This window comes from Dermacentor albipictus, unplaced genomic scaffold (assembly GCF_038994185.2).
Source record: "Dermacentor albipictus isolate Rhodes 1998 colony unplaced genomic scaffold, USDA_Dalb.pri_finalv2 scaffold_11, whole genome shotgun sequence".
NCBI classification, from domain to species: Eukaryota; Metazoa; Arthropoda; class Arachnida; order Ixodida; family Ixodidae; genus Dermacentor; species Dermacentor albipictus.
This window is the reverse complement of record NW_027225565.1, coordinates 7,189,395-7,211,508: the sequence shown is the minus strand read 5'-3', so window position 1 is coordinate 7,211,508 and position 22,114 is coordinate 7,189,395. Positions and strand designations below refer to the sequence as shown.

At 47.2% G+C, this 22,114-nt stretch overlaps 2 protein-coding genes across 2 annotated transcripts in view; one reads left to right on the top strand and one right to left on the bottom strand.

Moving 5' to 3' along the window:
* LOC139051368 (uncharacterized) overlaps positions 1-22,114 on the top strand; it is a 209,710-nt gene that overhangs the window by 162,154 nt on the left and 25,442 nt on the right. The window contains exon 10 of the mRNA XM_070528386.1: positions 13,217-13,383. Coding sequence (XP_070384487.1) covers positions 13,217-13,383 — 167 coding nt within the window. The remainder of the gene's footprint in view (positions 1-13,216; positions 13,384-22,114) is intronic.
* Positions 18,980-19,819, bottom strand: LOC139051310 (uncharacterized; the record flags this gene model as incomplete). Its single annotated transcript, XM_070528316.1, has 1 exon — positions 18,980-19,819. A coding segment is annotated over exon 1 (756 nt), but the record flags the coding sequence as incomplete, so codon positions are not given.

Here is a 22,114-nt window from a genome sequence, read left to right as displayed (position 1 = left end):
ATGTCCAGATAGGATTTCAATCAAGTTCTCTCGCAATCTGTGAGCGACAGGTCCAGCTTGGTCTTAACAAGGTCTCCAAATGGGCTGATGAGAACGGGTTCAGACTGAACCCACAAAAAAGCACCTGTGTTGTTTTCTCTAGAAAAAGAGGCCTACATCCTGATCCTGAAATTGTGTTGCATGATGAGCGTCTGCCTGTAAACAGGGAACATAAATTTCTAGGGATAATTTTAGACGCCAAATTAACTTTTATACAGCACATAAAGTATCTTAAAAACAAATGTATGAAAACAATGAATATCCTAAAGGTTCTCTCACGCACAACCTGGGGCAGTGATAGAAAATGTCTCATGAACTTATACAAAAGCCTCATACGCACACGACTAGACTACGGAGCCATAGTTTACCAGTCGGCTACTCCAACTGCTCTAAAGATGCTAGACCCTGTCCACCACTTAGGAATTCGCCTGTCCACAGGCGCCTTTAGAACAAGCCCAGTGGAAAGCCTGTACGTTGAATCGGATGAGTGGTCACTGCATCTGCAGAGAACATATTCGTCCTTCATGTATTTTCTTAGAGTGAACGGAAACAGTCAGCATCCCGCGTATTACACCATAAACGATTTGTCCAGTTGTCAACTTTTCCGCAACCGACCCACAGTGGCACAGCCTTTCTCCATGCGTGTTAGAGATATGGCTGAAGAAACAAGGGTTCCACTGCTTGAATACCACCTTATGTCCCCTGCTATACGGCCCCCGCCGTGGCAGTGGCAACCAATAGACTGTGATACATCTTTCGTAGCTGTTACAAAGCATGCGCCTGTCGCGCATATACGAATGCACTTCCTCGAGTTACAGCACAAATACTCCTCTCCTGAGTTCTTTACAGACGCATCGAAGTGTGATTCTGGCGTATCCTACGCAAAGGTCGGTCCATCCTTTTCAGATGCCGGTGTTCTGCACCCTAACACAAGTATTTTCACAGCAGAGGCCTACGCGATATTTGCTGCCGTTAAACACATTAATGAATTTAATATCCCAAAGGCAGTTATATACACTGACTCTTTGAGTGTCGTAAATACTTTGAAAACTGTCAGGAAATATCAAAACCCTGTAATTATATCTCTTTACACAGCATTATGCACAACCTATGAGTCCAAGCAGCATATCGTCGTATGTTGGGTGCCGGGGCACCGAGAGATAGAGGGAAACGTGTTGGCTGACCAGCTAGCCACATCCATCCACGCAAACGCTTCCAACACTTGCACGACTGTCCCTGTAATGGACCTCAAGCCGTCAATAAGAAAAATGCTAAGGGCTTTCTGGCAGCGCTTGTGGGATAAAGAGACAGAAAATAAATTACATGTTATCAAGCCGTATCTAGGCAACTGGCCGCCGGTATCAAAGAATCGCCACACAGAAGTAACACTTTGCAGACTCAGGATAGGACACACATACAGCACACACGCATACCTCTTGTCCGGTGGCGATCCACCCACGTGTGATAAATGTGGTGAGCCACTAACCGTGCTTCACATCCTGCTGCAATGCACTCAATTAGATGCTAATAGGAGAAAGCATTTTCCATTACCACATCGGCAGCTAATTCCATTCCATCCTCAAATGATTATAGGTATAGAACCTCTCTTTAAACATGAATGCCTGTTTCGATTTTTAAAAGATGTACATAGTTTTCATATTATAGCCCCAGGAAATCCGTAGCACAGCCTCTAACAGAGGTTTCTGCTGCGGTAGGTGCAATAAAGAAAGCACCTGCCTCCCAGCCTTTAGGCTCAAAGGCCCACCGGAGGCATAAGTGCTAGTTAAATATTCTTGCATTTTAGCTCCATGTCCAGTTATCACGCGTACTATATCCACAGACCACTACATGTATCACTACCATAATTTTATGCTTTATACTATTTTACGCTTTCATGACACTGATCGATTTTAGGCCACTTTACAGCCATGTTACATCCCACCATCGCCACTCACAAATCAGTGCTTAACACAACATTATCAGTCATGGCGCTCTTTGGCCATACCTGGCCCTTGCGCCACTAAACAACACACATCCATCCATCGTTGTGCTGATCAGCTGGCAGGATTTCCTCACCCACTTTTTCATGCCTTGAGCCTAGCTCGGTTTCTGTTGCCGAGGCTGCCTCTTTTGTTACTTCTGCTGGAGCGGCTTTTGCATTTTCAGACGAGCTTGGGATAGTGTTGACACCTGTACTGCACCCCCTCCAAGTTTCAGCCCCTTCTCACGCAGTAACTGATCCGACCGATTTGAAAAATTGTTAGGATACTCCAGTGCCAAGAATTTGGAAACTGCAGCCTCGGTCACAAGCTCCCCAAACGGCCCACTAATTTTGTCTTTTTCCAACAGCAGACACACACTGTGTTTAACCTGTTTAATCCAGGCTACATCTCCAATGAAGGCATCTACCGTCAGGTAAGACAGATGAACAATGTCCATGGTGGCGGCACTGTCTCATAGCATCTGGCATGGTTTTCCATTAATATGCAGGTCGTAAAGACATGGGCTTAAAAAAGCTCCATGTTCTTGTCTCTCATCCACGTAAGAGAAAACTACGCTAGGCTTCCCGCAGTTTGTAGCAATATGTCCGAGTTTGTGGCACTTATACCAGCGGATTGGTCTAAAAGATTAAAAAAGATTCCAATTCCTCTTTCAACTATTTTTGTATGGTTTCGCCATTTTACTTCCCCTCACTGTTTTCTGACGTCCTTTTCTCCATGTCTACATGCTTCAGTTGTTTCATATGCAATCACTTTTTGAACAGATATTGTTTCCGCGCTCCATTTCGATCATCCCCATTTCCGTCCTCGACGTTCAGCTTTCTAAGTGTTGCGTACTCTTCGGCTAATTTGGCTGTCCATTTCACAATGCTTATGTTTCCTGTGTGTTTTTCTTGCACCCACAGCTTCCCACAGATTGTGGGATGCTTTTGTAAAACTGCTATAGACACATGCATTCAATAATCATGTCTCTGCTCTTGTATGCTTCCTCACTTTTCAACCACTCGACTAGGTTTGCCTTTAAGCCATATGCGAACTCCAGATATCTCGTGCTTCGAAACCTTTGCCGAAAAGCTTCGGCTGAAAGGCGGTATTTCTTCAAAAGGCTACCCTTAACCTTCGCATAAACATATGCATCTTGCACACTGAATCTGGCGATTACTTCAGCAGCCTCACATGGCAACATAGACAGGAACTGCTGTGGCCATGTACTCGGAGCAAAGTTCATCCTTTCAAAATTACCTAGGAACAAACCTATGCCTTTCCCGACTTCAAATAGCTTTAACAGCCTATCCATGTGGTATGATTCTTGCTCACTTGTTTGTTCCAGAGCCCCTTCACTCGCTTGAGACGACTCCAAATGTTTACTTTCATAGTCAGGTTGCACTTAACTCGCAATTTTTCTTGTGTCCCCTCGGTCCCATTCTCTCTCTCTATCCCGTTTTTTTCTTTTCCTAAAAAGTTCTAACGCAATTCCAATGTCCTCCTCACTGGCCTGTTCAAAAATCAGCTTTAGTATTCCCGATTTCATAATTTACTTGTGTACCTCTAGGCCCAGTTCCTCAGCGACAACCAACAATTCGTCTCTCAGCAATGTCCTCAAATCCATGATTGCTGCTTTACTGCCTTGGTGCTGCTCGCTAATCATAACTAGGTAAACACAACCTAGCTTACAATGAACGATTCAGCTTCCCTACTGTTCTAAACTGAACAACCACAAAATGAAGCCTAGAGAGTCTAAGCAAAAAGCAAGCACTCACCGCGGACATAGCACCACATCGCAAAGTCCGTCTTACCGCTGCCAGCTAGTTGTAAGAGTTGGGGTCGGGCATGTAAAAAGGGGTAGCTAGCCCATGCCGTCATCCGACTCAACCACGCTAAGGACGTTGTTGAAGGGAGGAACAGGTTCTCATCGAGAACAAGGAGTACTCGATTTATTTACAGTACAGTATCTACATGAAGAGCAGAGAATGTTATATCTCATCAGTCTAGCATGACTGAAGTTAAGCATACCAAGTAGCCGAAAACGTCTCCTGTAGGAGTTGAGTTTGGGCATTAAAAAGATGGTAGCTGGCCCATGCCGTTGTCCGACTCATCCACGCTATGGACGTTGTTGAAGGGAGGGACTTGTTCTCATTGAAAATGAGGAATATGGGATTTATTTACAGTATCTACATGAGGGTGGCGAACGTTACAATTCATCAGTCCAGCATGACTGAAAGAAAGCACACCAAGCAGCCGTAAATGGCTGCTTAAACACACTCTGTCCTCCCTAGATCCCTAGGTTAGGGAAAATGGCCGTTCAACCTTCGACCAATGGGAGCGTCCAAAGTCATCGTCATCGACCCTCCTTTGAGGGGGAGGGTTCACGCACTCACTTCCGCACTTTAGTTTCACTGAACACACCGAGGTGAGAGGGTTCTTGTAGACAGGGATCTTGACCCGAGCAGGCGCCTCTTGATCCCAAAGGAGCTGACCCCGCAGTCAGTAGCCGCTGCATCTGTCCATTGACTGTGACGACTTCTGGGCCCCGTGGGAAAGCACCACAAAACATCCTTTTCCAGGAGTTCTCTTGCTCCAAGCGAACCGTGAAGGCGGCAGTGAATTGACTAAAATTACTCGGTCCGCAGACCGTGGCTAGACATGCCGGCGCCGGCAGGCTGTTGACGAGGCGCATTGTTGCCTTTACAAAGCGAGTCGTCGCAGCGGTCTGGGAAGTCGTCAAGGGAGCCACATTGAGGACGGTGGTTCACACAATCACTCCCACGCCTTTGTTCACTGAACATACAGAAAGGAGGGGAGCTTTGTAGACAGGGGTTGTCACACTTGACTCAAGCTAGGGCGTCTTGGTTCCTGGGATGGCCCAGCAGTTTGTTGGGTGTCTGTCAAATGACTTTTCTTTTGGAAAATGAACTGTAGAATAGCCATGCAGATTTTTCAAAGCAATCCCGCTGGCAAGACATGTTACTCATGTTTTTTGGAAATGTGTAGCTTTGGGAAGGAAGTGAGCGAAGGCTGGATGGAACCGATTCGTACTCTCTCTCTTTGCTCCACGGTGAACTCCGGCCACCAAGCAAATGCATGCTGCCTGCCTAATTCGAGTCCACTCTTCTTCTGGTTTAAGGGGGACGCTGCTTTCGTATCGCGTAATATGACCAAAAAATCTATTCTTTTGAAAAGCACATATTCCGTTTCTATAACTCTACTTTTTATCTGATTCTGAAATATGAACAGTGAAAACTGCATAGAAATGCAGAAAAATATTTTTCTAGCAGCCAACATAACGAAAAATTCCCCGGAAATCGTGAACGAAATTGTATTTTTAAAGCCACGATATCTGCGCAACAGCGCAACCGAGTGCCACCATTTTGCCCGTGTTGGAAAGCACATTTCTCCATCTTTAAATAGAGTAAGGACAACACTGGACTTTCGTCAACCAATGAAGCAGGCTGTCTTTAGGAAAGGTTACTCTACAATGGATCACATCCATGTCATTAACCAGGTTATCGAGAAATCCGCAGAGTACAATGAGCCTCTCTATATGGCTTTCATAGATTGCGAAAAAGCATTTGATTCAGTAGAGATATCAGCAGTCATAGAGGCATTGCGTAACAAGTACAGACCGCTTACGTAAATACCGGGGAAAATATCTACAGAGATTCCACAGCCACCTTAATTCTACACAAGAAAAGTAGGACGATACCTATCAAGAAAGGGGTCAGACAAAGAGACACAATCTCTCCAATGCTATTCACTGCGTGCTTAGAAGTATTCAAGCTATTAAACTTGGAAGGCTTAGGAGTATAGATCGACGGCGAATACTTCAACAACCTTCAATTTGCCGATGACATTGTTCTATTCAGCAACTATGCAGACGAGTTACAACAAATGATTCAGGAGCTTATCAGGGAGAGTGTAAGATCGGGGCTGAAGATTAATATGCAGAAGACAAAGATAATGATAAACAACCTGGCAAGGGAACAAGAGTTCAAGATCGCTAGTCAGCCTCTAGAGTCTGTGGAGGAGTACGTTTACCTAGGTCAACTAATCACAGGGAACCATGACGATGAGAAGGAAATTCACAGAAGAATAAAAATGGGTTGGATCGCGTACGGCAGACATCGTGAGCTCCTGACTGGGAGCTTACCGTTATCATTAAAAAGGAAAGTATACAATCAGTGCATTTTACTAGTGCTGACATACAGCGCTGAGACTTGGAGGCTGACAAAAAATCTTGAGAACAAGTTAAGGACCACGCAAAGAGCGATGGAACGAAGAATGCTAGGCATAACTTTAAGAGACAGAAAGAGCGGTTTGGATCAGAGAGCAAACGGGTATAGATGATATTCTTATAGACATTAAGAGAAAAAAAGGGCGCTGGGCAGGTCGTTTAATGCGCAGACTAGATAACTGTTGGACCATTAGGGTGACAGAATAGATACCAAGAGAAGGGAAATGCAGTAGAGGGCAGCAGAAGACTAGATGGTGCGACGAAATTAGGAAGTTTGCGTGTGCTAGTTGGAATCGGTTGGTGCAGGACAGGGGTAATTGGAGATCGCAGGGAGAGGCCTTCGTCCTGCAGTGGACATGAATAGGCTGATATGATGAGGATGAAATTTGCCGCGCTAGCTGCCTCCTCCATTCAGAAGCAAACGCACAAAAAGCAAATGAATCAAGGCTGTTCCAAGGCCTCCGATTGGCCACGCCCATCCCGTAGTTGATTGGAGCTCCTCCATTGATCTCATTGGCGGTGCGCGTCTTCTGCTACCGTGCCGCCGCGCAGGCCACGCCTCTCGGCGCGCTATGTTCGTTTGTATGTGCAGTGTATAGTTAGTGTATAGTATAGTGGATAAAGGCTATGATGATTAGAAAGCATCACACGTCTGCCAAAAAAACACAGATGTGAACTCTGGCAGAATGGAGGTTGAAGCAGCATTGACTCTACTCAGGAGGTCCCTTAGCAAACGTGGTTTGCGATATACAAACATTATTTGTGATCATGACAGTAGAGCCTTTGTAGTACTCTGTCAGGACAAGACTTACGGATTTATTCCATTTACAAAGAAGGACTGCATTAATCATGTCAAGAAAAGGATGGGGACGGCTCTGCGTGCTCTGATCACAAAAAGCAAGAAAGGGCAACCTCTTGGTGGGAAAGGTGGCCTCACTCAAGATTTAATAAAGAAACTGACAAATTAATATGGCATGGCTCTGCTTTACAACGACAATGTTCAAGACATGCAAAAGGCCGTGATGGCAACATATTATCATATAACATCTACCGATGAAGACCCCCATCGTGACCTTTGCCCGCAGGGGCCCCAAGATTGGTGCCAACATCAGGCTGCAGAAGCAGAGACAAAGCCTCCACCTCCTCACAAGTACTGGCTTGGAAAGCGTGTTGCCGATGCATTACTGCCCGTGTGTTGCCGATGCATTGCTGCCCGTGTACCAATGCCTTTCTGACATGCAGCTCCTTAGCTGTTGCCTAGTGGAAAAAAAACAAAAATGCTGCTGAAAGCCTTCATTCGGTCATATGGTCGCTGCTGCCAGAAGATAAAAATGCATCATTGGTTGCGACAGAGACAGCTATCCATGAAGCAGTCTGCAAATACAATGCTGGGGCCTGTCGTGCATATGCTGAGTATTGTGCAACACTTGGACTGCAACCGGGACAACATGCTCTTCGCAGAGCAGCGGAAAAGGATCTCTTGTGGAAAAAAAAGTCAAGCAAGGCACATCAAACCAATGGCAGGGCACTCAAGAAGCCGCGCACTGAAAAAGACACAAAAGACTACAACCCCGGTGCCCATTGATAATGTAAAATCTAAGGTACAACTTTGAAAGCCTTTTTCTCAATATGACTTTTCTTGCCTCCTGCTTTGCTTGTGCCACTGATTTCTTCGTGACTACTAGGTCTATTCCAGTTCCGTTTTTTCCCTGTATTCCTGGATGTAATGTCCAGGGCATGACACTTTTGCTTTTGCAGTTTGACTTTACTACAATTAACAATTTGACTACTTGCTCACAGCCTAAACGCCTGTGCTACAGTCACCTCATAAAAAATGAGAACTAAAAAAAATTGCATTGCAAATAAAACAATCTAAAAACGTCACAACCTCAACCATTCATCTTGGAATGGTTGAGGTCATATTTCATAATCATTAGAATGGTTGGTCTTATTTTAAGTGATTCAGGCTTGGAACAAAGCCAGAAGGAGAAAAATATTATACATAAAAAAGTTCTAAAGATATCTTTATGAAATTTACACAGTAGTATCACAGAAACGTTGCTGATAAGTCTGCCAATTTTCATAAAAATCCACGAAGAAATAAAGTTGTTAGTGAACGCCACGTCCCCCCCTAATTAACTGGCCTCAACGTCACAGGCATTTTTACAAAGAGAAGAAAATAAATTTTTTACTTTGGCCTGTGTGGCCATCTCGGCAGATCTGTAGTGACTCTAAGCACATACTGAGAGTCTACCCTCCTTCTAAAGTTGTGGGGCACGCATTGTAGCCTCAACACTGGAGACAATTTACCTGCAGGGCATTCTGTGGATGATGGCAATGACTGGGAAGACTGAATACAATCAGGCTGTAGTCGTCTGTCAGCTATATCTATTGCGGTGAAGTTCTGAGGAATTCCTGCGAAAGTCGAGAGACTTAAGTTGCTGCACTTGACTGCAGTTTAAAACACGGTTTTATTCAACAAACCTTACCGTCAAAGCATGTTTCTTGCATAATATGGCTGCTTGCTGGGACGGAGACATAGAACAGGCACTTACCACTAACAATGCAAGATGAATAAAACAATAAAATTTACATGTGCGCTCAAGATTTATAAAGAACCATGTAAAGGCGCGAGACCTTATCTGTTCTTGCACACAAGCATTTTGGTGCTGGCAGAAAGAAACTGCCTATCTTCTGTTGAGAAGACACACCATGGCGGACATAGGACTTGTGTATGCCACAATCCATTCGAGCTTGAGGCAGAGCATTGCAGATTGATACAAACTAGTGGCTAAAAAGCCTCACAGGACTCTGTACAGTTGTCGCTGCCAGTAAATTATGTAAAGATGATTGGTTAATAAAAGTTTGTAGCCTTCATGAGCTTCCCACCTCACAATTTTATTGTGTTTTTTATTCTAGCGCGATGCGCAGTGTGTGAAGGTGACATGTCCAGGCATGCGGCACCGAATCCGCTGGCTGCAAGTGGCCGGGTGACGCAAGATTGCGCAAGACTCTTTTAGCCAGCGTATCTTAACCTGTTGGTTGGCCTTTAGGCATGCGACAAATGCGCTGGTCAAGCTGTTGACGTATTCGTGACACAATTAGCGTGTGTATATGCATGGTGCTTCACAGAGCACACGATGCACATATATGTATAGTATGCATTCACAATCATGAAAGAGTGCGAATAAAATAAAAGGAGGAAGATGATCGTTGTGGCATCACAATTTTTTTACAGTAATTGAGCTTGCTCGTTGCAGGGGAGGTTTGACCAAGTATACGGTCGTTTAAACGCCATAGTCTGGTGTTAGATACTGCGCCAAGCAAACTACAGGGTCCATTATAAAAGTAATGCTCGTGTTTTTTTATGACGCGACTATCCATGGCAGTGCGATAAAACCGGTCGGGAAATGTGGCGAGGGTTCTGCCCTGCCAATGCAGCCGGTCGCCAGTTTACTCCGAGCAGTGTGAGCGGATAATGGAGCGTTCGCTCGAACAGTGATACACTATCAAGTTTCGTGTAAAGCTTGGAAAGAAGGCAACCAGAACATTCCAGATACTTCAAGAGGCCTTCAAGGACGACTGAATTTCAAGTTCACAGTCCGGGAGGGGGCACAAGGGGTTCAAGGAGGGCTGGGGGGAGGTCGCCGACGAACCCCTTTCTGGATGCCCAACAATGACCAGAACCGACGAAAACGTGAATCGTGCACGCGAAGTTTTGCGTTCCGACCATCGATTGAGCATCGAGCAAATTGCTGACATCCTACACATGTCCACGTTTGCGGCACATGGGATAGTGATTGAGAATCTGCAAATGCACAAGGTCTGCATGAAGCTTGTGCCGAAAGTGTTGTCGGAAGATCAGAAAGAACTTCGAGTTTTGCGTTGTCAAGAATTGTTGCATTTGATTCAAAATTAGCTGGACTTTCTTGTCGTAACCGGAGACGAATTCTGGATGTTCGCGTACGACGCAGAATCGAAAAGGCAAAGGAGCGAGTGCCACACAAAAACATTTCGCCACTTCAAGAAAGTGCGAATGAACAAGTATCTCAACAAAACGATGCTCATTGTCTTCTTTGACGTCCCAGGAATCTTCCATATTGAGTTCGTACCGCAGGGAGGAACTGTCAGCTCAGTCTTTTACCTGCAGGTGCTCACGAGGTTGAAATGCCGGGTCGCGCGCTTGAGGGCTGACATCAAAAACACGGTCAAGCTCCACCATGACAATGCCCCCAGCCACACGTCCTTCACCGTTACCAATATCCTGGCTTGGAGCAACACCCCGGTGTTCCCCCGTCCCCCTTACAGTCCCAACTTGGCCCCGTGCGGCTTTTTTTGTTTTCCCGATTGAAGAGAGCGCTAAAAGGAAAGCATTGGGAGATCGTGGAAAACATTCAAAAGCATGTTAAGCGTTCCTGAGAGACATTCCCGTCAAAGACTTTCAGGGTGCTTTCCAGGCGTGGCAGAGATGTCTCTGCAAGTTTATTGATGCAGGGGGAGAGTATTTTGCAGAATTTTAACCATTTGCACAGGTCTGGTCAATAGATCGATTTTTCCTAGAAAATGCGCATTACTTTCATAATAAACCCTGTACTTTCACTCTACACGTCTACTTTAGTTATTTGCACACATTGTCGGTGGTGCATGCCAAATGCGGGCTTCAAGACACTTTGCATGCCAGTATTATACTCAAGTGAACTTTGCAGAGTTGGGTGCGGTGGTTGCACAATACTCGGCTCGTTATTTGTTTGCATCTCAATTTAGCGCTACCATGCAACCGTGTCGCACATGTTCTTGGCAACCCAGACACAGTAAGAAGAAAGTTGTTTGAAGAAAAATTTAAGGAACTGACAGGTGCTGCTCACTGAAAACTTAGGCTTCAAGTTGGACAGCTCCACATGTGGGATCCTGGCCAAATTTTGTCCCCAACATATCTGAGATTAGATCAAACACTATTTTTACCCATTTGACCCACCGGCATCATCAGAGAGATGGGGCAAATAACTCGAGAGATATGGGCACGTTGCAAGTGCTAGGCGGCGTCCTGTCTTTCCGACCCCTAGCGCCATCTGACGAATAGTTGCGCGAATGCGGTAGGATTACTCACGGCGTCAGCAGCTCGCGCTGTGTGTTTGGCGCCCTGTCAAACGGTAGCGATGGCGCGAAGCAGCGTGCCGATATTAATTTTAACCGGGTCTCGGGAATTACAAGATCTTCATAGCTTTATTCGTGAAAAGAATTTAGAGAAAGGAAGTCCTCTATTTGAAGTAGGGCACGTCTACGACGTGAGGGAAGTGTTGAACTCGCACTGATCGGAAGTAACAGCTAGGTTTATTCCGCAAACGAAAAATAATGCACCAGCGAGATGCGTGAAGCTCAGCGTAAGTTACTTCGTTATCTACGGTTTGGACGCATGAAATTATAGGCGACATTGATTCTTGAAGATCGGCGACAGCAGACAAATCCTAGCGAGGAGCTGCGATTGCCGTGCTGGCACCGCACGGAAGGGCAAGGACGCCGCGGTAGTTTCTCTGTACATACAGGACGGCAAATACGAATACAAAACATCTCATCCAAGAACGTGGGGCGTACGAACGACTCGTAAGACCTACCAGTGGTATTCTAAGGTTGCTCTCCCCAAGCACAAAAAAAGAGGATGAACGCTGGGAAAATATTTTCGTCCAAGTTACTGGAAGTGCAATACTTTTATGTTGCGATTTTTCAGTGCGTGCAAAGGAGGTTCCAATAAACCACGTTGTCAAAAATTTTGGTGATCTCAACTGCCCCTTAGTTGATATGCTGGGCGCAGAAGGGTGTATGCCAGCTCAGCCAGCTGCAACCCCTCCTCAAATCTCTTAGCAAGCCCTATAGCGCTGTTTGAATGGGAGAGGATTGGGAAAGAGTTCCACAGCTTTACTGCGGTACAGTGTGGGAACAAACTACTTTGTTTGCTGCATATCCTGGTACGCACTGCAGGCGGTGGCGTAGCAACGGGGGGGGGGGGGGGGGAGGGGGTGTCATATACGTCTGAAGACACACAGAAATTGTTGATACCCTCGCCTTCCTTGACTAAACACGGGGGGGAGGGGGTGACAGAAGACTTATGGGCCCCGGGTGCCAGACGACCTAGCTACGCCACTGACTGCAGGTGTCCCGTTGCTGCCATCATTGCTGTAAAAGCAAAGAATTCAGCGTTAACGCACTTGGCATAAGGCCGGAACATAACACAGCTTATGCCGTCGGACGAGCGCTATCCAGTCGTCTTCGAGTCGGTCGGCTTGGAAACCTGTAAAACTTTCTTCCTCCTGAGTTGGTGTACGTGCTGTTTTAGCCCACTACGCAGCAGCTCGGGTTGCACTCCGGCATTGCTCAGAAAAGGCAACAGCTACGCGCGAAACAGTGCCACGGCCGCTCAATTGAGCGGCCGTGACAGTGCACAGGCATGCTTTCCGAACGCAAGCGGGCCCGTCGTATCCTGCCGTTTCCGCGCTCGCCGCCGCGAGGGGCGCCCTAGTAGGCGCGGGAACTACGTTCGCAACCTGCCTATGGGGAGAGATTCGTTGATGGCCAACTTTTTGTTTGTTTGGCACACCGGCAACAAGCAGTAGGTGGGCCATGACAGGCAAGAGGGAGGGGGGATGAAAGATGGAGGGAGTAGGGTGCTCTAAGCATCGTAAAGGAAAACTTTGGGGGGCAACGGGGGGCTCGAGCACCCCCTGCCACTCCGGATCAGAGTCCCTGCACAAGTGGCTCTTTTTCCATCTGTATGTCCCATTATATGTCATGTTAAAACACTGATGCTAGCACTTCTTCAAAATGATTTCATTTAATAGATATTTAACTGAATGCACTATTAAAACATGCTCTTTTAGAAAACTGGAATTATCTCTCCGTGAAGTCATATTTGACACTACCGGCACATGCTGTGGCTCTTCCTTCCTGGCAGTGCTACATGATCTGCATGGCTTACTGAGGCCATCTGTGAATCCTGACATTGAGGAAGTGGGCACCCTGCCCACCTTTGAAGAGTTCTTCTGCAAGGAGGTGCTTGGTGTGCCAGACGGATTCCAGCCCAACGTAAGCCTCGTGCTGCCCCTGCTGCCACCCAATGAGGTATGTTTGCTGAGCCCTCATTGCTTGCTTGAAATGATAGGTAGCAGAAGAAAGACTGAATGAGAAGAAATGCTTTTTTGAATTGAAGAAATGTTTACAACACTCCTAAAGATAAAACCCCCACATGTCTGTATCTCATCAGTACACATGTCAAGGAACAAGCCACTAGGTTTTTTTGCCCATGATTATCAATTGAGCTGCAGTTAGTCTAGCAATAACTTCCCAAACTTCCTGTGCAAGAACAAATGTTGGATTATATATTCATGACTGCACTGCATGACTGCATGCTGTTTGGCTCTTTTACTGTCTCCTTTTAGGTTGTGCGCTTAGCATTTTCAAGACACAAATCAAGACAAGATTTGCAATGTCTAGGTTTGGACACACAGAGAAAGCTATCACTTTGTCCAATAATTTTGAAGAGAATAAATGGTAGGGTGTGCAGAGAAGCAGAACATAGTGAAGCTTGTTGATCTTTAAAAAAGAGCAAAAATAAGACAGAACCCTCACATTTAAAGGTGCTTCCCTCTCGTATAGCTTCTTATTTGCAAGTTTTTGCCAGTATTGAATGGCAGGCAAATATTTCTACATGCTAAACCTCCACTAAAACGAAGTGATTTTGGCAGCAAGTGGACCTTGTTGTGAGTGGTATTTTGTGAAAAGTTAGGAGATGTTAAAGGAATCGTAATTTATGACGTGCACTCGAACAGTACAAAGCTTGCGAAACTTAACACGGTAGACTTCTATTAATTTGACAGCAATTAATTCTGTGTTTTGGTTAACCCAATCCTGACCAAAGGCCCTGGCCAAAATTAGCCTTTGCCAAATAATTCAAACTTGGCTGGTCATCATGATTGTGCCCGACTGCAATGGTGATTCTAATAGTGGCAGCATCCCTAATGGTGAAATTTGGGGTACAGTCAATGCATCAAACACACGTCCTCTTCTGTCAAAAATGTTTAGTTTCGGCTTACCCCAAGATGTTAAAGTGAAAATGGTAATTAACAATTCATTATAACAGTAATTATTTGTTTTACCACACACCTTTCTTTCGAAGAAAATTCATCTGCAAATTGCTTGAGTGTTGCAGTCCGATAGGAATCCAAAACCACATTTTCAACAGCCTACCGTCAGAACCAGCCTAACTAATGTTACCGCTTTTTCCATCGTAAGATAGCGACCATGGATGGTGACACAACCGATGTGGACCACATGCCATTTGCGATTGTTGCAGAGTTGTTTGATAAATGCATGTGGTACTGTGAAACCTCGTTAAACCGTAGTTGACCAGAGCTCAGAAAAAGTACGTACTGAACGGTAGTACCGCTTAACCAAAATAGCATGAGATCGGCCACTTACCTGTAAAAAACGAAACTCGGAGAGAGTGCAATGAAAGGGGAAAAATGCAGTATTTATTCACTTCGCGTGACAAAAGTGTTATCGTTTGATGCCACCGCGACCTAGCAGCGACGACAGCGGCCTCAAACTTACTGAAGCTGTGAGCCAGCTTTACAGCCAGCCCCTCGGCAAACACTCGCCTGGCAGATTCCTTGTTGGCGTTGTGTATTCTCCGTACACGCGTGCAGTAGTGCTGCAGAAATAGTGGGTCGCCTTTTTTATTGCTGGGCGCTGTTCTTGTCGCAACGATTGTATTGATGAGGCTGGTGTAATGCACAGCTTCTGCCACTGTCAGGCCTGAATCACCCTGTGGTGTTGAGCGAAGGTGGAAGCCAAACTCCAGCCGTCCCGAAGTAAAAAGCCGTTTATTTAGCATATACAACCAAAATATATAATGAAGAACAGAAGCGCCCCCTGGGGAATAAAGAACTGAAATGAATAACGAAACTGAATATAACATACTCCCTCCCTTATTTTTAGTGGTTAGTTGTTACAAGTATTAGTAACGAAAAACCCCAAAGCATGCACACTGTACTTCTTTACACATATTTACAACTTATGTACACAATGACAGAACACATATTTACAACACAATGTCAGACCGCGAACTAATTGGTCTGATAGTCTTGGAGCCACGCCGGTGGCCGGCGCTCTCGGGTCGGCCGCGTTGGACGTCGCACAGGCGACGGGCTCGTTGACTGTTGCTGTGGTATGCCAGGAGACAGCGCCTGCGTACTAGAGAAGGAGGCTGTAGCACAGCAGGCTGCAGCGCATCAGGAGACAGCGGCTGTAGCGCCTCAGGAGACCGCGGCTGCGGCGTGGCAGGCTGCAGTGCATCAGGAAGCTGCGACGTGGTGGGCTGCAGCGCATCAGGAGACCGCGGCTGCGGCGTGGCAGGTGGGCCTGGTTCCCAGGTGCCCCTCTCTGGAACCCTGGAGAGATTGGAGGCATTCCACGTACGGCCGTCTCCAATTCGGAAAGAGGCTGGTCCCCTCCTCTTGATCACCTCAGTTGGTGAAGAAAAGGCGCAGTCTCCCTTGAACCGAACGGACGGTTTTTCGACACGGACAAAATTGCCTACGGCTATCTTCGGCTTCTTGGCGGCTCTCCTTTTGTCCGTGTAGTGCTTGCTGCTTTGCTGCCGACGCCGAACCCTTTGGCGAAGTCGCGCCAACTCCTTGGCTGGATCTTCCGCAAATGCTCGTGCCGAGAAACCCACGATATCCAGCCTGGTTCGGGGCATTCTACCATGCAGCAGAACTGCTGGGGCGACCCCGGTGGTGGCGTGCAGAGTACAGCGGTAAATGGCAAGGTATTCTATGACAGCTTGCCGGAGTGGTCGTCTTTCGAGGAGTGAGACTTGAATGAAGTTTTTCAATGTGCGATTGAAACGTTCTATTTGCCCATTGGCTTGGGGATAGTATACTGAAGAATGTGAAAGACTGATGCCTCTGTGTTGCAGGAATGTTATGAACTCACGCGAAGTGAACTGAGGTCCATTGTCACAAACAATCTCTTCCGGGTAGCCTTCACGGGCAAAAACACTTGTTAAAAAGCCTTTCACGGTGCTCGTGGACACTTCGCTGCAAAAATACACTTCTGGCCATTTAGAATGGTAGTCAACAAGCGTTATAGCAAATCTGCTGTTGTAAGCTGCATGCTCCAAAGGACCAACAAGGTCTAGGCCAAGCTTTTGCCACGGTCGCTCAGGCCATTCAACAGGTTGCAACGGTGCTGGTGATGTTCTGGCGGACTTATCTGCCTCCAGGCAGATATGGCAGTTTTTTACTGCCGTTTCCACTTGCTGATCCATTCGTGGCCACCAGAACCGCTCACGCAGTCGTGCCTTCGTGCGCGTGATACCCGGATGTGTGTCGTGCGCGGTGCCAATGATCTGAGCCGTGAGGGAGGACGGAACAACGAGGCGCTCTCCACGCAGAAGCAGGTCATTGACAACAGAAAGTTCTTCCCGAATGGCGTAGAATGGTTTCGCCTCTTCTTTTATGGACTTCTTTGGCGGCCAGGAACTCAGCACGAATGACTTGACAGTTTCCAGGCAACTGTCGTCGAGAGTGGCCTGCCTGAACTCCTTTGTCACGCAGGCTGGCTCAATGAACGAGACAATTTCTTCCTCCTTAGCAATCTCTGCCTCCGAGGTAGGTGCTGGTAGCCGAGAAAGTGCATCTGCTACAGTGTTTGTGGACCCCTTGCGGTATTCAACAGTGAAATTGTAGCAAAGCAGTCGTGCATTCCATCGTGCAATTCGGAGTGGGCGTCTTCCATGTCCTTGTGACGACAGCAAGGACACCAGTGCCTGGTGGTCTGTTCGAATTGTGAAATGGCGACCCCACAGGTATGTGTGCCATCGCTAACACGCCCAAATGCACGCAAGAGCTTCTCGTTCACCGACTGAATATTTCCTCTCTGCAAGCGACAGTGTACGAGATGTGAAAGCGACTGTGCGGAGTTCGTGGTCACTTTGTTGCTGCAGGACTGCTCCCAGCCCACAGTCGGACGCGTCGGTCGACACAATTACTGGCAATGACGGATCGAACATGTGGAGAACTGTACTCGACGAAAGCATTTCCTTGACCCTCCGGAAACTGCTGTCTACTTCGGCAGACCAGATGAATGGCTCATTTTTGCGAAGTAAGACTTTCATAGGCTCAACCACTTGTGCCAAGTGTGGAACAAACTTGGAGTAGTATTCTACGAGGCCCAGGAACGAACGAAGGGCGGCCACATCAGTTGGCACTGGTGTGTTAACTATGGAGTCTACTTTCTCTAGAAGTGGCGAGATACCACGTGCAGTGACCTTGTGCCCTAGAAAGGCAAGTTCTGGAACGTCGAAAAGGCATTTGTTGTTCAGTTTCAGACCTGCGTTCTTGATCTTTTGCAGCACGGTCTTCAAGTTTGAAAGGTGTTCTTCTGCAGTCTTGCCAAAAATGATGACATCATCAATGTGGAACAACACGCCAGGGCAGTGGTCAAGGATTTTCGCCATCATCTTCTGAAATGCTGCTGGGGCAGAAACCAACCCAAAGCAAACTCTTTTAAAACGGAAAAGGCCATCATGGGTGATGAAAGCTGTCAGATCCCTGCTGTCAGGGTGCAAGAGAACCTGATGGTAAGCGGAAGCCAAGTCAAGTTTGGAGAAATGTGTAGCGCCTACCAAAGAGTGAAGCAGCTCCTCTGTATGGGGCAATGGGAAACTGTCAGGAACAATAGCTTTGTTCGGCTCTCGAAGGTCTACACAGATCCTGATGCTACCATCTTTCTTGTTCACAACAACAATGGGGGACACCCATTCAGAAGCATCGATCTGCTCGATGATATCAAGGCTCAGCAACCTCTGAAACTCATTTGATACTGGTGACCGGAGAGAATACGGCAGACGGCGAAGCTTCGAAGTTACAGGCTGCACGCCTTGCCGTGTCTTGATGCGATGCGTGAACCCCTTAGCAAGACCCAACTCTGGACTGAAAAGTGAACTGAACTCATGTGCTAAGGCTGGTGGAAGAGCTTTGTTACGGGGCTGCGTGCCTGACGGTGTGGAAATAGAACAGGATAGCGGGTCAACACCAGTCGGCTTCGGAGCAATGGACGTGTATAAGCACTTGAGAGCAGAACCCTCAGTGCGAAGATCAAAGGCTTTAATGCCGTCTAGACCGATCAGAGAAGTGCCTCGGTGAACAACATAAAACCGTAGCGACGCTGTGCGGCCTTTAAATCGAACGTCTGCCTGGAAACAACCTAGCACTGGAATCGGCCGTTGAGAGTAGTCAAACAGAGTAACATGTGGAGCAGGCAGAAGCGGAACACTCTGAAAATATCGACTGAATTCTTGCTCCGACAGGATTGAAACAGACGACCCTGAATCAACAAGGAATGTCAAAGTGACATTCGTGACTTGCACTTGAATATGAATACCGCTACGCGCGGAACGTTGCACAGTCAAAACTTCCGCAGCACTGCTGCATGACGAAACATCTTCATGAAATTCAACTTCACGCACTCGGCCTTGCATTTGGGTTAGCTTGCGGTTGCATACCCTTTGAAAGTGGCCCTTGCGACCGCAAAACGAACAAGTCTTGCCTTGCGCTGGGCACTGCGGCGCTGACGCGATGTGGTCCCGCGAGCCGCATCGGAAACAAAGTGGCGAGCCGGAGCGGCTGCTCTGTTCTCGGTTCCGCTGAGGGGGACGGTTCCGCTGCGGCGCACGTGAGCCGCCCGCGCTCCTCGTTAAATTCTGCTCTAAGGTGGCTGCCGGTTGTGAATTCCTTTTTTTCGAAGAATGCGATGATGGTTTTCGACGCTGCCGCAATGAAATTGCTTCGACCGAAGCAGAAAGCTCCTTTAGCTCTTCAGCCACCTGCTCAAACTGAAGTGCAATTCGAACAGAATTCTCGAACGAAAGTGTGGAACCCTCGAGCAGTAACCGCTCACGTACGCGAGTGGAAGCTACGCCGGCAACGAATTGGTCCCGCGGAGCATCATCTTGCGAGGCAAACGAACAATGTGACGCTAGCTCCCGTAGAGCGGCAACAAAGTCATGAACGGACTCGCCTGTGTGTTGGCTGCGGCGGTGAAAGCGATGACGCTCGATGATAACGTTGCGCGACGTCGAAAACTGGTGCCGTAAGGCGGCGAGTGCAGAGTCGTATTCGTCAGGAGGGGCCACGACAGACTTGTCATGTGCCGCAGCGCCAAGTGCTGCGGCACTTGGCGCTGCCGGTGCTGCGGCGCTGGTTCCTGCATGTAGCATCTGATAAATACGCTGGCCTTCCGCCCCCAAACAATGCAAAAGAATAGCCTTGCGTTGCTCCGGCTTGAATGCGGCGGCTCCGGATGCCAAAAAGTACACGTTGAACATCTGCTCCCACTGCTCCCATGGCAATGAGGGACGGCCGGGCGTCGGAAGGAAAAACGGTGGCGGAGCAAGCCCGGTGAAGCTCATGGTGGGCGGATACGGACGGCGCAGCGGGGCTGGGGGTACGTTCACGAAATCCTCGTCGCCAATGTGGTGTTGAGCGAAGGTGGAAGCCAGACTCCAGCCGTCCCGAAGTAAAAAGCCCTTTATTTAGCCTATACAACCAAAATATATAATGAAGAACAGAAGCGCCCCCTGGGGAATAAAGAACTGAAATGAATAACGAAACTGAATATAACACACCCGTGCTGTCGCTTTCTTTGTTGTCCTCATCACTGTCGCTAGTCGACACTTCGGCAACGACAGAGGCAACGATGGCGAAAAGTCGAACTCATAGCCGACATCATCTCGTGGTTGCAACAGCGCTGCCAAGCAACTTCTTCGCATTCCTAACGCCACACATCGTAGTCAACAGCAGATCTCTGTCGCGTGCCAGCGTCGACTTCTTCGTGTCACATTCGATAGCACGAACGATGTCAAATTTTTCTTCTATGTTGAGCACCCAGCGTCTTTTTATCCGAGCTTCGGTATATGACGCGAGTCCTTGGTTGCACAACGCTACAACGCTCCATTACAGTGGCTCCATAGACGCTCTTTGGCACGGCGCCAAAATGATGTTGATGTTGATGTGGCTTCATGCGCGAACGCACAGGGCTCTTGGAGGCTGTTGTTGCTATCTCTGAGGCTTGTTGTTCTGCCGGGCCGCCGTGTTTGCGCGACGACGCACTGGTGTGTTTTCGCGGCAAAAAGTGGAAACACTGTGCGTTTCTGCCACGTTAACCGATACATACGCAATAAGCTGGTACTGTTTATGTGGATACAAAACACATTACGTTCAGTGGCTGCCGAGTCGGGGATTTGACTTTACTACTTTTAAAACGAAACTACTGTTTAAGCGGATACGGTTTAACGAGGTGTTACTGTATTGACCGTATGAAGGACAATATGTTGTGTGTCTTCTTAGAATGCAATAAAGTGCTGTCTGAGAGTGATGACAATGGACATTAAGTACAGTTCAACCTCAGTATAATGAACATGGATATACGAATTGTCTGATGCAAAGAAGTAAATTAAATATTTGGTTGGCCATGCTTTATTTTGATGGAATAACCTACTGCTATATTGAAACCGAAAGTACAAGATCCCGTGCAATACAGTACAACCTTGTCGATGCAATCCCATTTCGTATGATTTCCCAGCGCCAACATTTATGACCGCGAACATAAAAATTGGCCCAATATAGTTACGCTTACTTTTTTTTACAGGTTAATGTGTTCTCGTAAAACACAATCTTTTGGCAGCAACGTTCAGTACGTCACCAAACTGCATTGTTTGATACATTTATGCAGCTGCTAAATACCATGTGAACGAAAAAAAGCGCCAGCAGTGTTGGAGCAGCTTCGCCTATTGTGTCAAAATGTACCGACAGGGAAACCTTTGCACCATCCTGCGCCAAACCGACATTCTAGCGGAAAATTGTGCCGAGCTTGTGCTAAATCATACGTAAAAGCAAAGCCCTGCTTCCGTTAATGCTTCGCAGCTCGCAAAACTGAAATCAAAACCGATAATGCTGTAATCATCATCATAGAAGGAAGCAGAGGCCCGTCCATGGAGAAACTCTATGGGCCCGTCGGAGTCATCCGCTGCATCATTCGCACATTTTTTTTTTCTCTGACGGACATACAATGTACTACTGTACCGCCTTGCTGGCACTTCAGTGTTCATCGAACCCACTTGGTAACACGGAGTCTGCCAGAGGAGGATGTCAAATTCTAGGATTAAGGATATACATAAGCCTTTGCAATGTTTTTTGGTGGTAACGGGACTTTGCAAAAGAGCTGCTGCGATCAGAATAGCACATGGCGCATAGTTAAGAATGGTAGTAGCAAACGAGGTCAAACCTAGTATACGGCGAGAGCCACCACTTTGAGGGGTGTCACCATGTTCGTTGCCGCAAAATTTTTGCACTGAGTTTAGGTCACAGTGCCGCCGATGCAAGCACAAAACCCTATTTGCATCACACATATGCACAGTGGTGCTGACACTATTTTTTTTCTATGCCCGCAAAGCCTTTGCGGCTCTTATTTGAAAACTCCCTAATGTGCATGGCGTGAAATCGATGTAGATTCCTCGTTGGCGTTGCTTAATTCTTTCACGGTCGAGGTAGCGCTGCACCACAAGTTGGTGTCTGGGCGTGATTATATTTCTTTAATAGTTTTTATTTACTAGTTGTAACAATGTGCCACTATTTAGTATTACGGGTGGTGCCTCCAGAACACCAAAGCTAGAACCCGAGCTGGTGCTTGGGCAGGAGCTCGCCGACGCCAAAGCGTGCCAGGGGGGGGGGGTGTAAAGATAGGCTATGCGCGATAGGCCTGGCATGCTCTGGCAGCCCCAATCCACTAA